The sequence below is a fragment of the Erithacus rubecula genome, assembly GCF_903797595.1.
Source record: "Erithacus rubecula genome assembly, chromosome: 15".
Taxonomy (NCBI): Eukaryota; Metazoa; Chordata; class Aves; order Passeriformes; family Muscicapidae; genus Erithacus; species Erithacus rubecula.
In genome coordinates this window covers 17,644,882-17,666,433 of record NC_136667.1, presented here as the reverse complement: position 1 = coordinate 17,666,433, position 21,552 = coordinate 17,644,882, and the positions used below count along the sequence as shown (strand labels likewise).

The window sequence follows — 21,552 nt, the reverse complement described above, 5'->3', positions numbered from 1 at the left end:
CAGAAAAGTCAAATTTTTACTGACCTGTGTCAGAACAATGAGGAAGGATATTACTGTGTAATAGGACAGGTGTCTTTACAAGTAAGAGATCTGTAGTGCACTGAAATGTGGTGAGCTGAAAGGACAGGGCAGCAGAGCAGGAATCACTCCTAAATCTACTTTTAAAACACAGAGTTATCTAAAATACCTCTCCGTTCCTTCATCCAGTTAGGGAAATATCACTGTCTTACAGGGTGCCATAAAGGTAAATTGATATTTTTATGTATTTACTGCTGAAGGAAATCATTTTGGCCATTAATTAAGGAGCCAGGGTGGATAATCCTGATGGTTGTTCCAACAGGAGGAGAGCTGTCAGCAGGAGCAAGGAATCCATCCTGTGTGAGCACGAGACTGTCAAGTACCAGCCAGCAGTGCAGGTGGAGGAGGACACCATGGACTTCCCCCTGGAGGACTCTGTCCTGCTCCCCATGGATCCCAACCTGGAGTGCCACAGCCCCCCTCCAGATTACAACTCTGTCATCCACTACTCAGCCCCCCCAGTTTAACCAGTGCCCCCAGCACTGGCTGCACCTCAGCCTTGCTTCTCCTGTGCCCCAGGGAGCCTGGCTCACACAGAAGGGAATTCTGCTGGGATAATGCTTCACCTGTTTCTTCTGGCACATCTCAGATGTGGTTAGAAGGAATTTAAGAGCATCTTCTCTCTTCTCTTTAAAGGCCTATTGCAAGATCTGCAGTGAATTAATAACATTCTGTCTGTCAGGGTCCTAGCAGGAGCTGTAACCCTGAGCTGCTGCCACTTCTTCCCCTGCCTGGGGCTGTTCTTTGGCACAGATCCACAGGTTCCTGCATTCCCATTTCACTCCATGAGGGCTGTGCTAAGCTGGTTGGGAGCACCAGATCCAATCTGCTGTTCCTGACACATCCTGCAGGGATGGAAGGGTTCTGTTCGTGCTGGAAGGGATATGTTGGAAACAGCAGATGAATGGTTTGGGCTTGGAGAAAAGCTGAAACTGAAACACCCTTCCTAACTCAGGATTTCACCTCCTGTAAATATTTCTGAAATATTTTGCATTCCAAGCTGTTTTGGTTGCAATTTGGATTTAATAATTCCCACGGCCCAGAGGATACACTCCTAAAGATGGCACTGCCCAGAGCAAGCTGCTAGTGCTCGTGTGCCTGCTCTTTTGGGCCTGGAGGGCACACAGTGTGCTTAAATCTGATGCCCTGGGCTTTCCCCTTGTTCAAACAGCAGTTTGTTCTGCAGACATGCAATAGGAAACCTTGCTGGAGATGCATCTGTAATGGTTGCAAGGCAAAATCACTGCCTTAAGTAAGAAACTTCCCAACTCAATCAGAATTTCCCAGCTCACACACACACACACATTCGTGTGAATGTGCAGGAAACTCTCATTACCAGCACGAGAGTTGCACAAAAACTCAACACCCTTGAGGCACCAGCAGGGCAGCAGCATTTCTATGTTTCCTTTCTGCACACAGGCTATTTACTAAAACAACACACAAAACAAAACAAAAAAAAAGCATTTCCTCTGGATTCTGTGGTGGATGCCCAAGGGTTTAACCCTGGGGATATTCTCCCTGTTAAGCTGCAAGCTCATGTGACACACATTTATCTGTCTTGCCAAGGTAAATACTGGTATCATTTGCAAAACCCTTCCTGGGTTCAAGGTAATTCAAAGCTGACTGAAAGGATCACAAATTTTGGAATGTGAGACATTCCCAGTGGGTTTGGCCCTGTCCCTCTCTGGCAGGGACTATTAGAGGTGTGCCTTGTGCATCATCACAGCAACCTCACAAATCAGTAAATAATCCTTAGCCTTTCATATGCTCTCTAACAATGAGAGTTGGCTTTAAAATTTAGGAAGGGAAAGGTCTCCAGGTTGCAAGGAGAAAAATCCAGGATGAGCAAGATGTTGACTAACAGCAGGGCTGTGACCTCCTAAGTTACAAACTGATCCATAAATGGCTCCCTGTGCAGCTCCTCCAAGCTCTGCACAACCCTTTCCTTTCCTTCATTTGACTTCTTCAGCAGCAGAAAAAAAAGAGAAGAAAAAATAATTTTTCTCCATGATTCAGACTAGAGGGGGATGAAAGCCAAGCCTTGCACAACGATGATGTTACCTTGGCAAAGACAGCTGCACACCCTGGCAGCATGAAGGAAGTTTTCTGCATGAGTGCTTGCAGTGGGCTATGCTGAAGGAATCACAAACAAGCCTCAGGAATTATCAAAGGGGAAAACAAATCTCCAAACCCCACACCATGTTAACTGTGAACTCTCAAGCATCTGAAGGATGGGCTCTGGGGAGCTGCACTGCTTCTTCTCCTTGATTTCAGAGTCACTCATTAATCACCTGCAGTCCCTCCAGAGCCCCCTGCTCATAGTGCACCTGCTAGATAGGTGTGGGCTGTAGTTGCTTTAGGGTCATTTTGCACTGCTTTGTATTTTAGTCCCTATGTATTAACTAGAGCTGGTCATAGAAGAGAGGAAACTACTGGGAAAGAATTGTGATGAGCCCCAGGAAGCTCATTGGATTGGTTTTTCATCAAACACTATTAGCTATCTATAGCTCTGATCAAGTAATCAATCAGTTCTTGTGGAAATAAATTATTGATGAGGCAAAGGTAAAGAAGGTGCAGAGAGTGTGTGTGGCTCTGCTCTTGATGGCCTCAGCTGGAAATGTGGAGGGTGAGAAAACAGCATTGAAAAACCTTCACTTAGGAACTTTGCAATGCAGGAACAAACCTGCACGTGTGCTCTGTGTTTTGAATGGGATGGAAGGGACTGATGGATGTTTGGGCAGCTGTTTCCAATGTTAATGAGTGAAAGATTTTATCCTCTTTATAGTAAATGTAACAAGCAAAAGTATTGCCTGAAAAGTATTATTGAACATATTCTATTTTATTTACTAATATTTTGTTTGTCCTTCTCTCACCTCCCTTAATTTAATTATTGTTCTCTTCTTCCAACCATGTATATAGTGTACCCTGTAGCAACAAATATAGTCATTCATTTATATGGTAAAATTTGTAACATTTTAGTCCAAAGGGGAAGAAATACCCAGATGTAACAGAGTTAAGTATTGTACTAAACATTTCACTAATGCTTGCAGGCCAGGCTCAGTTTACAGTGGCCCAGTAGTGCCATGGCACAGCAGCTCTCTTGGCTGGGAGTGTCTCTGCCTCTCACTTGTTTTCCACAATTTTTAGTTTCAGTTAGGAAACAGGAATCTGGAGGAATTTGGCAGGTTTATCTCATTCCTGGAAGTGTCACCACGTGCAGCTCGTGTTAAAGGTGAGGGATTTCCACTGCCTGGGTTTTAATTGGAGGCTGGTGGATTGGCTAGAGGATCAGAAGGGGTAAATTGTTTAAATGATGTGATGTTTGTTATTTTTTCAGACTTCTCAGGGATTCTTACTCAACTCTTGTCTGCCAGCTGCTTTCTCTAACCTGAGCTCAGTGGGATCTGTACTAACATGTACCTTTGTTTCCTTTGATGGTGCTCACTCCTTCTGGAAGCCCAGAGAATCTGAGCAAAGGAGCTCAGAGCTCTCCATGGGACTGTCTTATTTCTTCTCCAACAATCACCTCCCACCTGGGTGTCCAAGTGTCTTCACCTGCATGTTCTTGTTCAGGCTGGTGGTGGTAACAATCTTCTTTTTTCTCTACTTTTCATCTGTTTCTTGTAATTTGCTCTCCCAGTCTCTTTGGGTTGCTTTGCTCTGCCTTTTCCATAGGATCAGGTATAGGATCATTTCACTGCTGTTTATTCTGTGCTTGCAGAGGCTGAACTAGATAATCTTAAGTGAGATTTTCACATTAAATCCTCAATATATAGCCAAGCAAAACCAGTTTGTATTAGTTTGTCAGGAAGTCTCTTTGTGTCCTTCCCTGAATGGGAGAAGCTTTTTAATCTACTGATTTTTCAATGTTGGTGTCTGGAGCAAAATGAAGGCTGGCGACTGTGTGAATCTGATCCTTCCCAGAGTCCTTTCCTCAAACAATGAGGTTTCTCTAAGGTTCTCCCAAGTTATCCCCACAAGAAGGGGATCCCCAGCAAGATGCACCTCAAGTATCTGCTTGGGATACCAAGGATGTCAGATAAAACCCAAAGTCTGAGTAATGATGTCAAACAAACCCCCTGACTGCTGCAATGAACACAGCTCTGGGCTGCAGATCCCAAAATCCCACCAGCACCAAAGGACACAACAGGACCTGTTTGCAAGCAAATAACTACAGAGCAAGATAAGCATTATCAGATTTCCCTGAACACAGGAATTGCTCATGACCAATATCACACTCACAGATCAGCCTAGAGGGTTTTTTCCTTATCATACAGTGAACAAAAAACACAAAAGGCAGCAATAATTATTTTTTTCCTTCCTGAAATATAATGGCCAAACACTGGGATCCATTTTCCTGGGTTTTTACTAAACCACAAATGAACAGAAAAAATTTGCCAAAGTCATGGCACCAGCACCATTTTACACAAGTAAAATTCAGGGTGGAGTTTGGGATTTGGCCCTCTCTGGAGTCAGGCAGTGTACAGGGGACTGTGGAGGTGTTGGTCCCAAGCACTGGGTGGTTTGTTTGACATTGTTATTTCCACTTTTGGGAACAAAGAATGGGAAACTTGCTGGCCTGGGTCAGTTGGGACCACAAGGGTTGCAGGGAGAGCAATGTGGGATGCACTGAGCAGTAGCACTCAATTCATTTTTCCTTGGACCTTGAGTTGTCAAAGCAGCCACTGAAAACTGGGGAAAAACAATTAACTTGGGACCTACAGAAATAAACTAAGGAAAACTGGGAAAAGCCAGGAACTTGGGACTTGCAGAAATAAACCAAGTGCCATGTTCAAACCACCAAGGAATGTTTGTCTGCCGTGTTCCTGTCTGTCTGAGGAATGTATGCACTGAAAACAATGCTTTCTTATGTAGTCAAAAATTGTACTGTATCTATTAACCAAAAAAAATAAAAAGATTCTATATTTATACAGCCCAGAGCTCCTTTGTGTCATCTCTTGGTTTGAAAAGCGTTGTCCTTAAAGCAGAATAAAAATAAATAATGCAACAGTTTTGAGAGATTTTTGCAAGGCATAGATCTCATCCAAATTTCTACAGGGGATTCCAAAGTTAGGACAGAGGTTGCCACTCTGCTCAGAGGGAACTGCCCACTGCAGTTTGCTTAAAAGATTCACAGACCTCTGAAAAAAAAAGGGCAATTTGCTGGAGAAATGCACCAAACCAGCTGCTGCCAAGAACAGCCCATGGAACACAGACTTTGTGTCTGGTTACTTCTAAATCATCTCAATAAATGGGGCTGAGAGAGAAGAGAGAATCACAATTCTGCCTTCTAAGGACAGCCTGTGGTCACCAAAGTGTGACAGGACAGAAATCTGCAAAGACAATCTGCAGAACTTTGAGGGATCTGGGGCTTGTTCAGCCTGAAAATTCCAGAGATCCTGTTGGATTTGGCTTGCCATAATATTCTAAAAAGAACACCGTTAAACAAATACTTCTCAGTGTGTTACTGAATTCTCTTTTGAATAAACTCTGTTGAAATCCAGAATATTCCATGCTCTCCATTTGTAGAGAAAATTTAACATTTAGAATGCCAAGGGGAAAAAATCTCCCAGCTCCATCCAAATGCAGCAGATCTGCTGCTATTTTCCTCACAGCTGGATGGTTTTTCTGGAATACCATTCCCATTCCTCTTTTCACTTTGGTACCACAGCAGGTAACTACCAGGAAAAAAAAAAAAAAAAAAAAAAAAAAGTGTTGTTTTTTGGGTTTTTTACATAGTGACAAATACCAGTTTCTATTCATGGCTTAAAATAAATACTGGTATTAGGAAAGTTAAAAAAAAAAAAAATGTGTCTTAGAGTTTCAGAGCCATTCTTCCATTAGCAGCCTTAAAAGTTATCAGGCTGTGTATTTTGCCAGTGACATTAAAAACTATGAAGCACTCAAGTCACTTCAAACATTTTAGTTTCTCTTCATTCCCTGTTCCAAACAGTCCTAGAAATAAGTGTCTAAATTATACATGTCATTTGAAATGCAGCAATCTCCTTTCATCCCCATAATGAGCAGGAACATTCTTCTCTGTAAACTAAAGAATGTTTTAGTTCCTTATGTAAGGCATGAGTCACGGCGAGCCACAGAAACCGACGGATTAAACACGGGAAGCAAAATATACAAAATTAACTCTGATTTGCTTTTAGCACCAAATGTGAATTATTAATCACACCCAGCTTAAGTTACACTTGTGGAAGGGACCTTGCTACAGCAAGAATTTGGGGGGAAAGGACAGTTTTGGGAATGCAGAAATGGAAGCTTTGCTCATAGGTCTCGGCCTGGGGATGTAACTTCTCCATCCTTTACTTTTGCTGGATGGGATGGAAAAGATTTTTGTTTTTATAGCAGCAGCATATAAAGAGGCCAGGTCAGACAATCTCAGCCTAAAGTATCGAAGCTTGGTGGCTTTGGGTGATAAGAATCCCAGGAGAAAATAGAGACTAGCAAGAGAAAGATTTAGGATTAAGATAGACAGATTTGGTGGTGCTGACATTAGAAAGCTGAGAAGAAAATCCAACTGATTTCCATCAGGTCCTTTTTCCTTCCTCCCCTAATCAGACTTAACTTGAGAGGGTGTATAAAGTGCAAAGGTTTAGAAAGAGTAGAAAATGCTGTTCATTTTAAGTGCTTTGGACACACTGAGGCCATGAGCAGTAGCTGATAATGTTGTGTCAGAATCTTTCAATAAAGATTCCAGAGGCTCCCAGCACACATTCCACGGCCAGTGCATGGTGGCACACAGAATGTCCCCAGTGCTGGCTGTGCTGGGATGAGCTGGCTCTGTGTGCAGAGTGGAAGAAGCCCTGCAAGGACCACAAAATAACCAGCACCATCAGTGATGAGTGGCAGCTGTTCCTACAGCCTGATGAGATTCATTAAAGCTCTGAGAGGAGAAACTGCTCTGTCTAAACTCCTCCAGGGGCTCAGGAAGTAGAGCTGAATCTCAGAAATCACAGCTGTGCAGTTCACTTCACCTCCCTCCATGAGGCACAAAGTGAGACCTGTCTGCTCCTCTCCTCTCTGCAGGACTTTACTTCACATCTGCACCAACCACAAGGGCAGAGTAACATAAATTCTAAATACTCCTGGTCCAGATTTCCTCAAGGAGCCTTTCAGAGAGGGCTGTGGCTCCCAAGAAGTAACAGGACTGAACTGTCATAGTATCAAATGTCAGGATAATAAAAGAAATGAGGAGAGCTCCCATAATCTTGCTGTGAGTTTGTCCCTCATGATGCTTACCCTGAGTATGTGATCCACATAATCCCTGGGGCTGATCCCAGCCTCTTCTTCACTCAGCAGAAATAACACCCAGTAAAGCAGAAATCTTTCCTCTGAGTTTTAAGATGTTCACCTTCTGGGGCCAGAGATTTTTCATCAGAGTGTGACCTGACCACAGAGGAGATTAAGAGATGGAGTTATTCTGTCAGACATTCCCAGGCCCGTGAGCACATGGAGGGAGCTTTGGTTGAAATGGGAACCTGTGAAAAATGAGTAATCCTTATAACCCAGGGTAGGAAAGGGCAGGAATGGATGTCCACAGGGTGTTCTTGGCCAAATCCATGATAAGGATGTTGAGGATTAACCCCATCTCTTTAATTTTAGGGCAAATTGCAGCTCCACAGATGGTTTAGTGTTCAGTGATTTCATTCAGTGATTTGACCCATCCAAACAAAAGCAAAAAATACTCTTTCAAATATTGAGCGGCATCAGGGACCTTATGACATTCACTGAGGACAAATCTTGAACTTGAGAAGGACTAAACTCTCTCTGTGACACATTTGCTCAAGTTTGGAATTCTTGAGGTGCCTTCCAGACTAAATATTCCAGCAGCCAAGTCTGAGTCATTGTTTCATCCTAGCAGGCAGTAAATCTGCAGGATAACCCCAAACCTCACAGGCCTGGTCTTTCCAAACACTCGAGATGGGGCTGGTGACTCACCTGGACCCTCAGCAGAGCTCTGGGAATCCTGGAAAGTGGAGTCTGCTAATAATTAATGACTTTTTGTCTGCATCCAAACAGAAGATGTGGCAACACTGGTCTCACAGAGCAAAATACAACAAGTTACTTTCTTCTTGTGTAAAGACAAGCCTAAGTTGGCTTTTCTAGGAAAACTCCCAGGCAATTTTATCTCACAGCTTCATAGATACTCTTGTGCCTTTTGCTTTTTCCTCCTGCTCCTCTGCTTCACTTGTCATTTAACAAACAGCACTCAGTGTTTTCTCCTGACAGAACTGATGCATTTATCACACCTAAACAGAGATATTAGACATTAGCTACTCTATTAATTGTGAGCTGTCCACTTCCCCAAATCTCTTTCAGGGAAAAATTTCATAATGCCATGATCCTCTGGAAAGTCAAGTCTCCAAAATCAAATAAAATTCCTGAAATCATTACAGAAAGTTTTTTAAAACCTGAGTCTTCTCCTTTGCAGATGTAGCAGGAATTTTTCTCTGTGTCATGTGGGGGAAAGAGGCCCAAGCTCCTGTCAATACCACACTGATCCTTGTCTGAGTCACACACAAGGAGTGTTTCTCCTTTTACCACGATTTTTTGTGCTCATAGCTATTACAGTGAAAACTTTGTAATTTCTGGCTTTTCCCTCTTGTCTTCCTTTCTTCCCCTGTAACATTATGAAAGAAAAATTCAAGCCTGGCAGCAGGCAGGATCAAAGAGCCCAGGAGCATAATGAAGTCCTTGTTTTCCCACTAAAGAAAACTCATCCCTGGAACTCCCCTAAGTGGAGCTGTGCCTTCTGCCCTTCCAGGAGGAACAATATTAGCAGGACTTTTTAAAGCTAGGATTACATACCCAGTGATCCTCAGGGCCAACAGAACAAACCTGGCATCTCTGGACACTCATCTTGGAGCAGCAATTGTTATTTTTAAACTGGACCATTGTCACAGTGAATTCCTCAAAATCCCAAAGGTTAAGTTGTTTTTCATAACTATGCATTAAAAAACCCAAACCAAAACAACAGGAAAAAAAAACCAAAACAACAACCAACCAAGAACTTTATTATTTTCTGGGAGAGTTTTGACCTTTTATTCATGTATATTTTTCAAAGCCAGCCCTGCACTGTTTATGCCCCGAGCTAGAGTGTCACAAGGCATCTTAGCAGGGAGCAGAAGCACAGAGACAGGCAGGGTAAGGCAAGGAGAGCAGGTGGAAGGGGGTGAGAGGCAGCAATGTGGGGGATCAAGGTAATGGGTTCCTTCATGTTGTCTGCTGGAACATCTGGGATGGACAAGATTGCATTCCCCTCTTCCCTCAAAACCTCTGAAACAAGCACCAAAGCCCCTCCTGAATGTCAAGATCAAAGTGCAACACGAATTTACAGCTCCATGAGGAAGGACAGGGGGTGGAGTGGAGCCAAGCCCTCATCTCCCCGAGCACTGAAGGAGCTGCATCCAAATCTGGCTGTCACAAATGACTCCTTGCCTGGCTGATGGATTGTTTCTGAATCCAAACTGCTCTGGAGGTTACAGCAGCAATTCCTCCTGCTGTCAGGATGACTCAGGGCCAGCTCAGACACTGATACCTATTGACTCAGCATCCCTCCTCTGCTGAATGAGATTTTCCTCTGTGCTGATGAAACACTCTTTGGCCTTGATGTTAATCTTTGAATCTGTGAGATCCCAGATGCCTTTAGGATGTTGTAATAAATGGGAAGTGCCAACAGGTTGCAAAGGAAAGTGCGATTGTCTTCTTCTTCTTCTTCTTCTTCTTCTTCTTCTTCTTCTTCTTCTTCTTCTTCTTCTTCTTCTTCTTCTTCTTCTTCTTCTTCTTCTTCTTCTTCTTCTTCTTCTTTCTTCCTCTTCTTTCTTCTTCTTCACATTTGGACCATTATTTCCCTCCAAGAACTAAAAGGCAGGAAGTGAGGAGAAAAAAGTTGCTGTTGTTCAAGTGATGCTCTAGAGCTGGCCATAGTGCATTGCTTCTCTCTGCTCTGGGAGCAAAGACCTGCATTTTACTGGGCCAGATCTTGCATCAAACCTCCTTAAAGAGCCACTGAGAAGTAGTGACCTCACAGCTCTGTGTCTCTGGGAGCCAACATTCATCCCACTAATGGGAAGAAAGAAAATTCCCAGCTGGCAAAGAGAAAATCAGACTCCAGATGAACTCAAAAACAAATTTTGCCTCCAAAATATGGGCAGAAATTTTCTCCAGACTCCAACAGATCACAGCTCTCTAAAGAAAAAAAATGTAATGTGATGTTGCCCTAAATCATGCTCAATAATTCCCTCCTCCTAACATTATCCCAAGGGTGACACAATTATCAATAATCTATTTATTAAGAGTTCATTTAGTACATAGTTGCCAGGAATTTTATTTCAGAAAGACTAACCCCTGTCTGTTTTTCTGGTTTAACCCCATTCAGTAAAGAGCAATATTTTAATGGGCTTAAACAGCAACTACTTCATAAGTAGTTTGTCAGTAAAGCCCTGTTCCTGCTGCCCTACTCCAACCTGATACAATGGGAAAAAACCTGAAAAGGGAAAATAAGAACTCTTGGAAGGTGGAAAATCCACTCAGGGCCAGCAGGATCTCAGTGCTGTGACATTAATAAATTTTGCCAAACATAGCTGCAGTGATATCTGGATTAGTGCACGGTCACATCATTGATTCCCTCAGACCCAGGGCACAATCTATCCTTCAGAAATTCCCTCCTTTCCTGTTTTCATGCAGAGTGCCCCAAACAGAGGGAGGGGTCACCACCTGGATGGAAATCCATTCACAGCTCCCACAAAAGCAGCAAACCAAAGCAGACCATCAGATCCCAGCCTGGCTTTCTAGTTTTGCCTTATTTTAACTCCCCACTGTATTTGGGAGCTGGGAAATTTAGGAAATTCAAACCAAACAACAATGTAGACAAGCACATCCAATTTTCTTCAAAGGCTGCAAAACATTCAGGAAGCACAGCACGAATTACCTCAAAAAATATGAGAAATGCCAATAAAGGGCAGCATAAATCCCAAAATGGATTCATGACCCTCCTTTTGTTTTTAAAGTCTCTTCAATGGCAGCCTGAAATCTGGAACTGCACAGGCTGCATTTGCTGGGGGTTACACCCCTGCAGTTCAGAATCCACCTGACCATTCCCAGTTACTCTGTTTGGGTTGGGGTCAGACTTTGCTGCTGCCCTGGAGGCATCAGGCACATTTCTGATTATTGATTGCAAAAGATTCTGTCCTAAAAAAAACAGGCACAGAAAAGTTTAGGAGATCAGGGCAGGCTTAGACCAAAGGTAGGCAGAGGTGGTCTTTGGAACAGGTACAAACTCAGGTTCCAGGATTTTTGCAGCTGGTTAATTCCTGTCCCCATCATCAAAAGTGATTGTGAAGTCATACCAGAATGAAATTAGGAAAATGATCCTGCAAGAAGACAATTGGAATCAGGTTGGCAAAACCAGCTCTTATTGATAGAAGGTCAAAGTTCTATACTTGATGTTTTTGCCATAAAGGAAAATTTCTTTTTTTCCAGAATGAATCTACACTTCAGACAAAAGGAGCATAAGATATATTCCAGATAACTAAAAACTCCCATAAAAGGGAGAACTAGTATTGTACTTTAATTTTAAAATCTACACCTTCAAAAGTGACAGGAAGCATCCAATGAAACTTTTCCAGTGGGAAGTCAAAAGAAAACCACTTCCCAGAAATTTGTCACATATAGCTGCAAAGAATGCTTGTTAGGATTCCATTTTAATGAGGGATGAAAGGGATTGCAAAGAGAGTCGATGAAATTTTAACACAGCTTCAATATTTACATTTGCTGGTGAACATAATTTGCTCACAGAACGATTGGAAATGTTATAATGACATTTCATATTTCAATATTTTTTGTGTGCCACACAGATAAGGATGTGTATACATTTGCAAAATCATTTCAATGCATCATCACTGCTTCATGTGTCTTACAGGGCTGAGAAAATGTGTAGAAACTTTAAAAAATCAGTAAAATATCAACTTTGATCAATTGAGATAGACACTACTTGTAAAGTGAGTCACTCATCTTCAGAGGAGAGAAAAATTACAATAGATCTTTCCTGAAAAAGTTATGGATTATGGGTATAGATTTATAAATTGCTCAGAGTTTTGTAGTTTTTAGATGAAAGGGGAAGGTTTGGTCTGTGTCAGATGGTGTCTGCAGAGGAAAACTCCTTTAAGGAAGATTTGCAGAAGGCAAATAAGAATGTGCTGGATTTTGCAAATGAAGATATTAAAAATTTTCAGTTTTTTAGGCTTGAAAATCCATCTAGAGAATTGGAAAACTGGCTCTTTTTCCCTTTGTCACCCTGCAGTTGAACTCTGACAGGACAGACTCAAGCACTGGCACACAATAGCTGGGCCCATTTCACTAAAACATCTGGGAAATGTCACTGCAAGAGCTGGGAGCCCTGAGAACTCAGGGATGTGCAGAAGAAACTGAAAGTTCAACTGTATGAGAGTAGACGACTGAACAAAACCCTAATTATATTACTCTAAAAGTGCCAAGAATCTTAAAAATACTAATTTTAGAGAACAGAGGAACTGGAGTTTTGCATTATTTTGTTGATTTTGTTAATTGTGTGATTGTTTCTGATGAAATGTGCATTGCTCTGCCAAGTGTGCAGAATAAATCAATAAATATCAAACCAAAAATAATTTCTGAATTGTGTGGTTGAGTGTTCTCTGACAAACTTTGACAAAAGCACCTGTCAGTGCCAGGCTGAGTTGTTAGACTGGGGAAAAGAAGGGCAGGAATATCTGTAATCCACAGATATTCAGGTATTTGTCACAAAGCCCTGATTTCTGCTTTGCTCCTGAGCCAGCAGCCTTTGGGCTGTTCCACCTTCCCTCTGAGGACACAAACCAGCAACAGAAAATCCCCAAAATGGCTGGCAGGCAGCAGGCAACACTCCTGGCCTTCCTCAGGATTCCCAAAATCCCAGCAGAGTTGAGTCAGGGGATTCCTAGTTTTTAAACAGTTTTTGTGCAGATATCAAATACCTTTGATTCATAAGCTCAGAAGCTTGGTGTCCATGAGCAGGAATGGCATCCAATCTTTTCCTTCACTCCCACAATATTTCCAAGGTACAATGTCCTTGCTTGCAATCTTCTTGCTGGCAATGCTTTTTTGAGGGTGCCTGGAGGCTTTTGTGCAGGTAACAGCAGTTTGTCATTTCAGTATCCACTCCTGCCCTTGAAAATTATTAAAATCCAGGACATCTTTGGAATGGGAAATGAAATGTGTTTCTCCAACAAATCCCTAAAACTGCTCATGTTGCTGGCAGCTATGCTAAAACAAGGGTGCTCAAATAAAATTCCTATTAAAAAAATTGAATTGAACTTTTCAATGGAATTAGATTTTCCTGAAATTTTATTAGCTGGCAGGTTCATAAACTACAACAGAAACAAAGCAGGAAAACCAAATCATTCTTTATGACCTATAAAAAGGTAGCAAAGCGGACCAAAAAAAGGGAATATTTTGAAATATTAAGTCTACAAATGGGAGTTTTGTCTTTCTAAGAGTAAATGGCTCCTACAGATTTGTTAAGGTCATAAGCTCATCAAACATGGAATAAAATGAGGTCTAAGCTAAATTCCAACAGCACTCCCAGCTTGTCTTAGGTTGTAATACAGGATGTGGCCAGAAATGTGGATTCTGTTAAACCAGCTGGGGCAGTGCCCCTGATCTCCTGGCACATATTTTCTGCTAATGGGCCATCTTTAAACCAGCTGGGCAATCATCTTTATCTTCCCACAGCCCATCCTCCCTCCAGGAGATATCTCCTGTTCATGGCCACTGAGTCCCAGGGCATGACTGATAAAATTCCATCATCCCACTGGGAGATGCTCCAGCCAGAGGAGGAGCCAAGCCTTTCCTACCCAGAGAAAAACTGACAGTTTGGACACCAAGGTACCTTCTCTCCACTGAATTCCAGAGGAAAACCAGACCCTTCCACATCATCCCTGCACCTTCAGAGGAAACTGCACCTTCTCCAGGAGCACTGCTCCAGCTGAACCACATCTGCCACTGCAGGAGGATGCAGCCACCATTGAATGGGACTGCTGCCACCACCCTGACTGACTGACGGGTGTCAGCTTGGATTCTGACTCTGGCAGGGTTGGGATTGTTCTTTGTAATACTGCATTTCTATTTTAATTTTCCTAGTATAGATCTGTTATTTTTATTCCCCTATTTTTGCCTGAGAGCCCCTTAATTTCAAAATTATAATAATAATTTGGAGGGAGGGGATTTACATTCTCTGTTTCAAAGAGAAACTGCTGCCTTTATTGGCAGACACCTGTCCTTTAAACCAGGACACGTGGCTTTGCACATTCCCCACCCCAACATCCCAACTCATTTGGGCCTGGATGTTCCCTGGCTTGCCCAAGGAGCTCCACCTGGCACCTCCCAAGCTCTGTCACACTCCCCATGATCTGAAGGTCCCTCCTGGCCTTGCAGGTCACAAACATGCAAATAAGGCCTGGCTGACTTTGAAGAATTTCCTTTTGCAGGATTAAATCCTAAGGGATTATTTTGCCTTCCCTCTTCCTGCATTTTGAGTTAAAACCATTTTGTTCATCTGCTCTCCTCAAAGTAATTCAAACGCAGTAATTCCACTCAGTAATTCAAACACTGCTCTCCAGAACAGGCTGCATTCCAGAGCCGGGAAAAATACCCTGTTTTTTGTAGAGAAGAATACTCCAGTCTGAAAAGCCCTGGAAAAATGGATTATTTTCAAAGACTTAATTGCAACTCCTCGTGAAGGGCAATACCCAATTCACTGTCACCCTCAGCACACACACTGCTCATCCCTCCAGGATCACAGGCTGAGAACTCTCAGTTGCTGCTCAGCAGGTGAATCCATTGCACTGAGAGCTTATAGGAATATACTAAATATATTACTATATATTTATAGAATAGAATAGAATAGAATAGAATAGAATAGAATAGAATAGAATAGAATAGAATAGAATAGAATAGAATAGAATAGAATAGAATAGAATAGAATAGAATAGAATAGAATAGAATAGAATAGAATAGAATAGAAGCTGCTTCTATTTATCAGCTTGGTTCTGTAGCTCTGGACTTACTCAGCAAAATAACCCAAACAATGGCTTTGCCTTTGGGAATTGATTGCCAAAAACAAATTAAAAAGAAGTGAAACAGTCTGAGGTCAGCCAATCCTTTGACCAGATCACAGGATTCAAATATGTCTAAAATAACTCCAATGTCCCTAGACAACCAAGAGCATCTCTGAAACAGTGTTTTAAATGTTTGGAAATGAAGTGAGAGGCTTCTAGTGGATTATGGAAGAGGATAAGTGGTCATTCAGCAAGGTTTACATCCTCTTATCTATAGCACTCCATGGTAGAGACAACTTTATGAGCTTCTTGCTGTCCCCTCATTAATAATATTATTAATGCTGATACAGATTAATACTTTTACCAGAACAATTTTCCAGAACAGTTTGATTGTGTTTGGAAAGTAATTTCAATCCAACCTTTCCTTTTTCCAGATCCTGTGAGAGGTTCTGACTCTGCATCAGCTCCACCTGCAGCTTTCCAGGAGCAAATCTGGGAAGAGGAAAACTGACAGGGCATAAGAGGTCCAGACACGTTGCTGGTTGCTGTTCCTGCCCAGTAAATGCATTTCTAATTCCAAATAATGACACAATTGCATGGGGGCTGTGATGGGAAGGGTTGCTGTGAAATAACCTCTCCAAAGAGTGCATGGAACGTTGTCGTGCTGAAGCTGAGGGTCAGGCTGCCCTAACTCCCAACATTTGTGCATATTCAGCAGTGACTCATGGAATTATGAGCCAGGGATGGTGACCTGCAGGAATTCAGTAAGAGCCAAAGAGAGCTGAGCATTTGTATGGGTAATTAGAATGTCCACATTTAGAAGGGGTCAAAGAAATACAATATTAGAGGAGAAATAAAAACCCTTTGGGATTCAGAGTCAGAAAATATGAGAAAAAAGTTACCAGAAGTTGCTTATTGTATTTTTTCCCATTGGCAACATTTTGCACCTTTCTCTCAAACCTGTGGTCCTGGAAAATGCTGGGTATTAAATGTAGCATCAGCTGGGACAAGGAGTTCTTTTGGACAGGTTTGAATCCTGTGTTCTCATGTAACAAGCAACTTCAAAATACTCACTGTGAACTGAGAACCAAAACTTCTCGTCCACATATCCTGACAGTGAGGAAAGAACTCTCAGAAGCACCTGGGAGTGCTTCACTCTGTACAATGCCAAGTGTCAGCACAAGCTGGAATAATCCAGACCCATCCCAGTGCCCTGGTCTGGAACGCTCAGGGAGCATTTGCAGAACTCCAGCACCATGCACTCCCTTTTCCCTGTTTTTCCTCAGGGATACACACCAGGTTTGCAGAAGGTGACTCCTTAAAACCACCATCAGCTCATGGAAGAACACCTGAAAGAGCAGAGGCAGGAGCACTGGAAGTGTATCCTTGGTGACATTAATCCCAACCTCAGGCTCTTTCTCTGATTCAATTCTTTCTTCCCTTGTGTTGAAGTCAAGCAGACAAATGGAAGAGCTGCTCTGAGGAGAAAATCCCATCTGCACAGGGAATCACTCACAAAGCCATTTAAACACCATCTGCTCTGGCACTCCTAGAGCTTGGTGCCAGCTCAGGGCTCTTTCTCTGGGGCACAGCTCAGATTTGCTCTCAAAACACAGGTGAGGAATTTGGGAATGGTTTGGGTCAGAGGAGCCCCTAAAGATCATCTGGTTCCACGGGCAGGGATGACACCCAGATCCAGACACATTCTGCTGTTCCAAGATTTTCCTGCCTCTCCTGGGACCCAGGGCTTTCTCCTGAGGGTTATACTGCTTTCCACACCCAAAGGCTGGTAGAGAAGGCAGTTCTGGAAGTATTTGATTATTGCAGCTGTTTTGTTAATTATCCCAAGAATCTGAGTATGAATTTGGCAGCTTCCCAGGAACATTGATGCAGGAGCTACCACAACTGCAAGGTGCTGTGCTCAGGAACTGCTCTACAAATCAGCTTTTTGATCACTTTTCATCTTTTCCAAGTGACAAGAAGCCATCAAGGAAATTGCTGTGATTAATGTTTTACACACAGCATTTTTGAGGAAGGGGTCAATAAATGTCATCAGCAAATCTCTCTATCCCTTGAGAATGTCCTGGGTTGGAAGGGATCCTCCAGGATCATCCAGTCCCACCCTGGCCCTGCACAGACCCTCCAACAATCCCACCCTGACTGACCAAACACTCCTGGAGCTCTGGCAGCCTCTGTGCCAATTCTCTGGGGAGCCTGGGCAGTGCCAGCACCCTCTGGGGAAGAACCTTTCCCTAAAATCCAACCTAACCATGCCCTGGCACAGCCTGGGTAAGGGAATGGTGTGAACAGCACCCATGGGAGGTTCAGTGCTCTTTAAGACAGCACAGTGTGGTAATTCAGTCTCCAAAACTGCTCATATTGCCTTCACTAAGGAGTGGCTCCTGGGGTTTTTTCCTATTCTTTGAAAAGAATAAATTCACTGAACTTAAATAGACTTAATGGACTCTGTTAAATCTGTAAGATGTGGAGACCTGATTTGCTCTTACCTCACTGTAAATCAGTGTGACCCACCAGAGTTGTCTCACACAAGAAAAGGGAACCAGACCCTCATTTTAGGTTCTCCTGACCATTTGTGACCCCTGTTTGCAAGACCAACAATACACAGCCTGGTTTCAGGCATTCTAATCAACCAAGGCTTTTATTTTTGATGTTAATTTATTCAGCACCCATAAAGTCTTCCTGTGGTTAATTAGAGAACTCACTGGAGCCTGTCTAAAGATTTTATAAATATGAACACATTATCTCTTATTGTATCTCCTTTCCCTGCCTATTAATCTCACAACAATTAAAGTAAATGCTTCTTCAAGTAAAAAGCTTCTAGGAAACTCCATGCTAAAAGGCAACAATTATTCCCAAGTTCATTCTTAAGGGAAAGAATAACCCAAAATGCTACAAAACCAATGAAAAAGTGGTAGAGAGAGAACATGTTGGAGAACAAGCTGCTCATTTTACACCAGGACGTGATGTTACACCAGTATGAACATTAATTCTAACTGGAAAGAGATTAAATCCCACCTTGGATAAATGCCTTGACCATCCCATGACACTGAGGAGTTCCTTTAACTTTGTTCTTTCAATATCCAAGGTCTAAGTAAGCAGAACAGATCCTGGAAAAACTGGAACCAAAATAATTCATGGCTTTTCCTGGAGATAAATTTGATTCTCCAGTAACTCAGCTCTAGTGAGCAAAAGTTCAAGTTCAAAGAGCTTCCACACCTCGAAACAGAATAAAAAAATCAAGGGAATTTTTGGGTAGGTAAAAATCTCTGCATATCCTGCACTGGCCCTGAGACCTTCAAAGGCAAGTGGCTGAGGAAATTATCTGCAAAACAAATCAGTCCCTGCTGGACCAAATCAGTCCTGGCTGAAGCTGCTGAGGATCCCATGCTATGGCCCAGCACAAAAACTGCTGATAGCAACTGAAACATTTCTGAGACACTCCAAAAATTATTGGAGACCACACTCCAAAAATTGGCACAGGTATCCTGAGGGCTGGTTCTTCACCAGCACATTCTGTTGCATGCTTGAAGGAGGTGTTTGAGACAGGAACAGGGGAGGGGATATGCAAAAGAGCCATTATCAACATTTACTTGCTCTTCCACAATTCAATGGAGCAGCACAAAATAAATTTAGCTCTGAGAAAAAGCTTCGTGCAGAATCCTGCAGAACTCAGTTCCTCTCAACAATATTGAAGGTCAAACTCAGGACTCAAGAACTCTTGTCTTAGTGAGGATAAAGATCAAATATAACTAATATTCATTCTCTGGAACATCATCACAGACAGTGGTTGACTTCATTAAACAACTTCTCTGGTTAATTCTGATTTTCTGCATTTAAGTAATTCCACAGACGAGTCAAATGGATTCAAGAGAAATGGCCCTGAAAATTGAAATTGCTCCTCGTGAAACTGAAGGTTGTTTTTGCAAATTCCCCTGTGGTTTCACATGGAGACAGAATCTTTCAGCACTTCCTCATCTCAACTGCTCAATAGTGGGGTTTGTTCAAACACTGCTGTGCTCCACTTTATCAACACCATTCAAAGGCAGAATTCTTGCATAGCCCTGTCTAACCACAGAAGACTTCTCCTCACCAGGGAAGGAAGTTAATTCATATAAAATCACATTTACAACGAGGCTGGATGAAAACACATCCAAAAAGAGAAGTCCCACTTCTCTTCTCAATGTTTTGCAGTGTATTTCCTTTACCTGATCATTACAAAGCATGCAGCTGGCTGGGAACCTGCTCAAGCTCATTTTTCCCCAGTGCAGAATGAAGATCTCTACAACACAAACAGTCCTGTTAATTCTGGGAGCTGGGATAGATTAGATTAGATTTAAAGTCTTGGAAAAGAAAATGAGCTTCGGCCACAATCTTGACAGCAAAATAACAATGTCTAAGTTTATGTCGGCTGTTCAGAGCCCACAAAATAAACATTGGCCTAATAATCTCATTAGGAACTAATTCCACGAGCTGGCCATTCCAGGGATGACCTCACTGATAAACAATCCCAAGTATTTATTGCCTGCTTGGACTGTACACTGGAAATATCAGATGAGAAAGGAAAAGGATAGGTTTGAATTACAGTGCACAAGTACATCCTACCTCTGTAATCCTGCTTCTCTGCTATTTTTATAATCACAGGAGTGTTCTATTTCATTTTCCCCAAGGTGAGTGGCACAAAGGCATATGGAATAAAATGAATTTGCCTTCTTTAGGACTATTTTATCATCTTACTTTACCAGACGAATAATGCAAATTTCTTATCTTCAGCCCAGCCAATCTTTGCAGCCTTTATTCCACGTTATTGTGGATGTAGCCACATACACAGTCTCATACATACAAATTTAAACAGTGAGAACAGTATTTGAAGAACCAAAGAGCAAAAAAAATGAGGTGGGTTATGTAAAAATAGTCCTGATTACAAAGGCAAACAGCAACATTACCATAAGGGCAACATTCATTCAGAATGTGCATTTATATTAACTCTTTTTAATAGATATTTCCTCCCATTTTCTTTCATTTCAGAAGCTGAATTTAAATTTGTTCTCAGTATTTGCTCACAGAATAAAAGTTTGTCAGAATTGTCACTCACTCTGTTACCCCTCTAGAGAAAAACTGAGGTCATTACTGAACCAAGCATTGACCTGGAACCAATAATTCTTTTTTTTAAATTTATTTATCCCTACCTAGCTAATAAGTTATTACAGAAATAAACCCAGATTCAGAATATCCATCTAAACAATTAAAGAATTGTTGTTTCAGTGAGAAGACAGTGAGTGCAGTTCTGAGATGGGAAGCTGCATCCCCAAATTATCACTGCAGCAGAGCATTGACAGCACTGCTGAGGGACTGACAAGGCACAGCACAGCAGTGAGAGGTGACTGCTCCTGCAGTTCCATGGCCAAGGGGAATCTCTCTGGTCCCAAAACCTTGGCATGTGCAGTCCTGCAGACAATGGCAAACAGCAGCAATGGAAAGGGGCAGGAATCAGCAGAGGTAGGAATGAGCAGAGGTAGGAATGACCAGGAGCAGGAATGACCAGGCAGGAATGACCAGGGGCAGGAATGACCAGGGGCAGGAATGACCACAGCCTTTGTCCCCTGACCCTCAGCTCCAGAGGACAAAGCAGATCTGTGCCAAATGCAATCCTCAGTCCCTTCTTTTTACCCCGATGAGCAAATTCTGCTGCTCCCCGTGTACAGCAAACTTCATCCAGGCAAACTCCAGCTCCTGCTCTAAAGGTGTCCGGGTACTATTTCCAAAATAATTACACTTAGCACTTGTTATTTTTAGGGCATCGAGGAGAAAAATGTAAATTAACTTTAAGCGAAGCATCATTTACGGAATGCTGTGCACCTGGGATAAAATGTTGGGAAGGCTTGGGACAGGTTCCCAGGAATTGTCCTTGTCCTGGTCCCCTCCGGAGCTCCCCGGGGCTGTTCCCATCGGGGCCGGGATGCGGGAATGCCGCAGTGCCGCCCGGAGCAGCGGCTGCAGCACCGCCAGTCTCCCAGGGACATCCAGCGGCGGCACCGGGAACTCAGAGCGATCCCGGAGCCCGGGAGCCGCAGGGATGTGCCGCGCGGAGCCTGGAGAGCTGCCGCGGGATGCAGGACTCACTTCGCTATTGCCATGCGACACAAAGAGCTCTGCAAACTGCAGCGGGGCTTGGATAAAAAATTATATATACTATATGCAAAAAATTATATATCTTATATGCTAAAATTAATAATTATTATATATATAATATATTATATATTATATAATACATTATACATTATGCATGATATATAATATATAATGTATAATATATAATATTTAATATATAATATATAATATATAATATATAATATATAATATATAATATATA

The 21,552-nt window shown here is 42.4% G+C and overlaps 1 protein-coding gene across 3 annotated transcripts in view; it reads left to right on the top strand.

Annotated features, from left to right (window-relative positions):
- The window catches only part of LOC306808398 (vascular endothelial growth factor receptor kdr-like), a 127,559-nt gene extending 122,548 nt beyond the window's left edge, over positions 1-5,011 (top strand). For all 3 annotated transcript variants that reach the window (XM_079318967.1, XM_079318966.1, XM_079318968.1), the window contains exon 30: positions 341-5,011. In XM_079318967.1, coding sequence (XP_079175093.1) covers positions 341-545 — 205 coding nt within the window. In that variant the 3' untranslated portion in view covers positions 546-5,011. The remainder of the gene's footprint in view (positions 1-340) is intronic.
- The last annotated feature ends 16,541 nt before the right edge of the window (positions 5,012-21,552 follow it).